The sequence below is a fragment of the Myxine glutinosa genome, chromosome 14, assembly GCF_964187855.1.
Source record: "Myxine glutinosa chromosome 14, kmMyxGlut1.1, whole genome shotgun sequence".
Taxonomy (NCBI): Eukaryota; Metazoa; Chordata; class Myxini; order Myxiniformes; family Myxinidae; genus Myxine; species Myxine glutinosa.
Window position 1 is genome coordinate 30,842,522 of NC_136274.1, and position 4,142 is coordinate 30,846,663.

Consider the following 4,142-nt stretch of genomic DNA (forward strand, 5'->3'; position numbering starts at 1 on the left):
GACCTGAACCAAAATCTAATCGGCTTGTTCTCGTCACCTAACCAACTCGTCCACCAAGTTTAGTCATAACACGTCCATAGATTTTCTTTAAATATCATGTTATATATCGCTTTTCATCTTATCTCTCAGACTCAATGGAGAAGAATCACTTAAAAATTAAATAATTATTGTATCCAAATCCATATTCAGATCTTCACCAAATCCTCGTCACACACCCAACCTGTCCTCCAAGTTTCGTCCAAATCCGTCCATAACTTTTTGAGATATCCTGCCATATGTCAGTTTTAGCCCCATCTCCCAAAGGTGAAGAATCACTTAAAAAATTCTGGGATGTGGATCTTCACCAAAATGTAATAATTTCGTCCTCGTCACATACGCTACATCTCCGCTAAATTTCGCCTGAATCCTTCCACAACTTTTTGAGACATCTTGTTCACAGACAAACAAACAGACAGACAGAGACAAACAGACGGATAAAAACATAACCTCCATCTACCTTCGGTGGCGGAGGTAACAAGAACGGCACTCAGAAGAGAGCATACCTCCGCCAGACGTAACAGTTTATATTTTGTATTCCACCGATAGGCCGGATGTGAATCTGGGCCTGAACGAAAATCCAAACAACTTGTTCTTGTCACTTACCCAACTCAGCCACTAAGTTGTCATAACTTGTCCACGACCTTTTGAAATATCATGTTGTATATCGCTTTTGGCCCCTTCTTCCAATGGTGAAGAATCACTTTTTAAAAAAGGCTTCGATCCACATCTGGATCTTCACCAAAATCTGATCAATTATTTCTGTCCACCAAAGAACAACCTCACTCAACCCATCCTAACGCCTACCTCACTCTGCCCATCCCAACCCCTACCTCACTACACCCATCCTAATGCCTACCTCACTACACCCATCCTAACGCCTACCTCACTACACCCATCCCAACCCCTACCTCACTCTACCCATCCTAACCCCTACCTCACTCTACCCATCCTAACGCCTACCTCACTACACCCATCCCAACCCCTACCTCACTACACCCATCCCAACCCCTACCTCACTCTACCCATCCTAACCCCTACCTCACTCTACCCATCCTAACCCCTACCTCACTACACCCATCCTAACCCCTACCTCACTACACCCATCCTAACCCCTACCTCTCTACACCCATCCTAACCCCTACCTCACTACACCCATCCTAACCCCTACCTCACTACACCCATCCTAACCCCTACCTCACTACACCCATCCTAACCCCTACCTCACTACACCCATCCTAACCCCTACCTCACTACACCCATCCTAACCCCTACCTCACTACACCCATCCTAACCCCTACCTCACTACACCCATCCTAACGCCTACCTCACTACACCCATCCTAATGCCTACCTCACTACACCCATCCCAACCCCTACCTCACTACACCCATCCCAACCCCTACCTCACTACACCCATCCTAACGCCTACCTCACTACACCCATCCTAACCCCTACCTCACTCTACCCATCCTAACGCCTACCTCACTCCACCCATCCTAACCCCAACCTCACTCTACCCATCCTAACCCCAACCTCTCTACCCATCCTACCCCCTACCTCACTCCACCCATCCTAACCCCTACCTCACTGTGCCCATCCCAACCCCTACCTCACTACACCCATCCTAACGCCTACCTCGCTACACACATCCTAACCCCTACCTCACTCTGCCCATCCCAACCTCACTACACCCATCCTAACGCCTACCTCGCTACACACATCCTAACCCCTACCTCACTCTACCCATCCTAACCCCTACCTCTCTACCCATCCTAACCCCTACCTCACCCTACCCATCCTAACCCCTACCTCACTCTACCCATCCTAACCCCTACCTCACTCTACCCATCCTAACCCCTACCTCATTCTACCAATCCTAACCCCTACCTCACTCTACCCATCCTAACCCCTACCTCACTCTACCCATCCTACCCCCTACCTCACTCTACCCATCCTAACCCCTACCTCACTCTACCCATCCTAACCCCTACCTCACTCTACCCATCCTAACCCCTACCTCACGCTACCCATCCTAACCCCTACCTCACTCTGCCCATCCTAACCTCCTCTCTACCCATCCTAACCCCTACCTCACTCTACCCATCCTAACCCCTACCTCACTCTGCCCATCCTAACCCCTACCTCACTCTACCCATCCTAACCCCTACCTCTCTACCCATCCTAACCCCTACCTCACTCTACCCATCCTACCCCACTCTACCCATCCTACCTCACTCTACCCATCCTAAACGCCTACCTCACGACACCCATCCTAACGCCTACCTCACTACACCCATCCTAACCCCTACCTCTCTACCCATCCTAACCCCTACCTCACTCTACCCATCCTAACCCCTACCTCACTCTACCCATCCTAACCCCTACCTCTCTACCCATCCTAACCCCTACCTCTCTACCCATCCTAACCCCTACCTCTCTACCCATCCTAACCCCTACCTCTCTACCCATCCTAACCCCTACCTCACTCTACCCATCCTAACCCCTACCTCACTCTACCCATCCTAACCCCTACCTCACTCTACCCATCCTAACCCATACCTCACTCTACCCATCCTACCCCCTACCTCACTCTACCCATCCTAACCCCTACCTCACTCTACCCATCCTAACCCATACCTCACTCTACCCATCCTAACCCCTACCTCACTCTACCCATCCTAACCCCTACCTCACTCTACCCATCCTAACCCCTACCTCACTCCACAATCCCCAATTCTCTCAACGACGATGAAACCACCATCCACACACAATATTTAAGAAAAATGGTGAATTTCCGCACGAATGTTTCCCATAACATTAAGTTAACACATCATTCGCGGGTATTTTATCTCCAAAGCAAAGGCACTTGACGATTTAAACGACTTGTCGTGTACACGGGAAACCACCGTGACCTTCGTCCCGAATACTACAAAGCCAACGCATCCGTAAGCCATTAGCCACGGGACAAAAATTTACCGACTATCAAATACACACAGACAGGTCAATAAGACAAAACTAAACCGAACATAAGAAAACCACAAACCTTCCCATTCCCACTAACCTGCAACCGAGTTTCGGAGCCCAAAGAACCTTCCCACACAACATGACAATCTATAATCCACTCACTGTCCACATCCGTCTACTTCCTCTTCCTCCGCCACCTTTTCTATTGTGGTCAGGTCAGCTCCCATATTTTTCCTTTGCATTCATCGATTGCCTCACGTTTTGAACTCATTTACCAAGTTACAACGATATGACAGAAATTCACTTTATACTTCGCACAGTTCGTTTTATTTTGACAAACGTAAAGAAAAACCGGAAATAAACCAGCTCGATTCAACTGAACAAACGACGAGTACACCTCCCAAAGCCGATTGTTTGGCCAAGTAGACTACATAGGCCCCTACACTGTAAAATTAGCAGAGTACAAGCACTCTGCTCTGCTAAGCAACCTTGTTCCAAGTATGCAACACGTTCTTCTGACGCATAACTGTATTTAGGCGGTGTATAGGCAACTGACAGCTCCATATATCGCTCCATGAAATAAAAATAAACCGTTAGGCGGTGTATAGGTAACTGACAGCTCTATCTATCGCTGCAGGAAATAAAAATAACCCGGGTTACGTGCATGAAGCAAAAACAATCCTACTGCTTACAATTCAAAACATCTCACTGGACTAGAAAACGTGGGGACAGAAAAACTGTACTGTAATGGGTGTGACTTGTAATACCCTCTCCCACGTGGAGGCGGCGCTACACGATACACATTTACACTTTACCTACGTTAGTGAGCTGAGATCGACATTATCGTGTTCTCAATCCATCGGATCACACACAGCACGTCGTTTCTGTGACCAGCTCGAGTTTATTGGGAGCTCACGCAAAGCACACCGAGGTCATGGAAACCAAGAGCGAAGAGGAAGAACATGTGAACGACCAAGGCACAACCGAGCATGCGCGGGACGGCGTCAGATGACGTCACGTCCTAAACGGTGAAACAACAACAACAACCAATACTGACGTAGTACATTGAATTTCCGAGTTTTCGTCATAACCTTTGAATGCATCATTCAAATTAGTTCAGACATGGAATATAATTATATA

General features: G+C 47.9%; 1 protein-coding gene across 2 annotated transcripts in view; it reads right to left on the reverse strand.

The window, feature by feature from the left end:
* LOC137439569 (protein NipSnap homolog 1) overlaps positions 1–3,498 on the reverse strand; it is a 23,329-nt gene extending 19,831 nt beyond the window's left edge. The window contains exon 1 of one of the 2 annotated variants that reach the window (XM_078768100.1): positions 3,165–3,498. In XM_078768100.1, coding sequence (XP_078624226.1) covers positions 3,165–3,244 — 80 coding nt within the window. In that variant the 5' untranslated portion in view covers positions 3,245–3,498. Of the gene's footprint in view, positions 1–3,099 lie in introns of both variants that reach the window. The other variant, XM_068135446.2, reaches the window with a different exon arrangement.
* Positions 3,499–4,142: the final 644 nt, after the last annotated feature.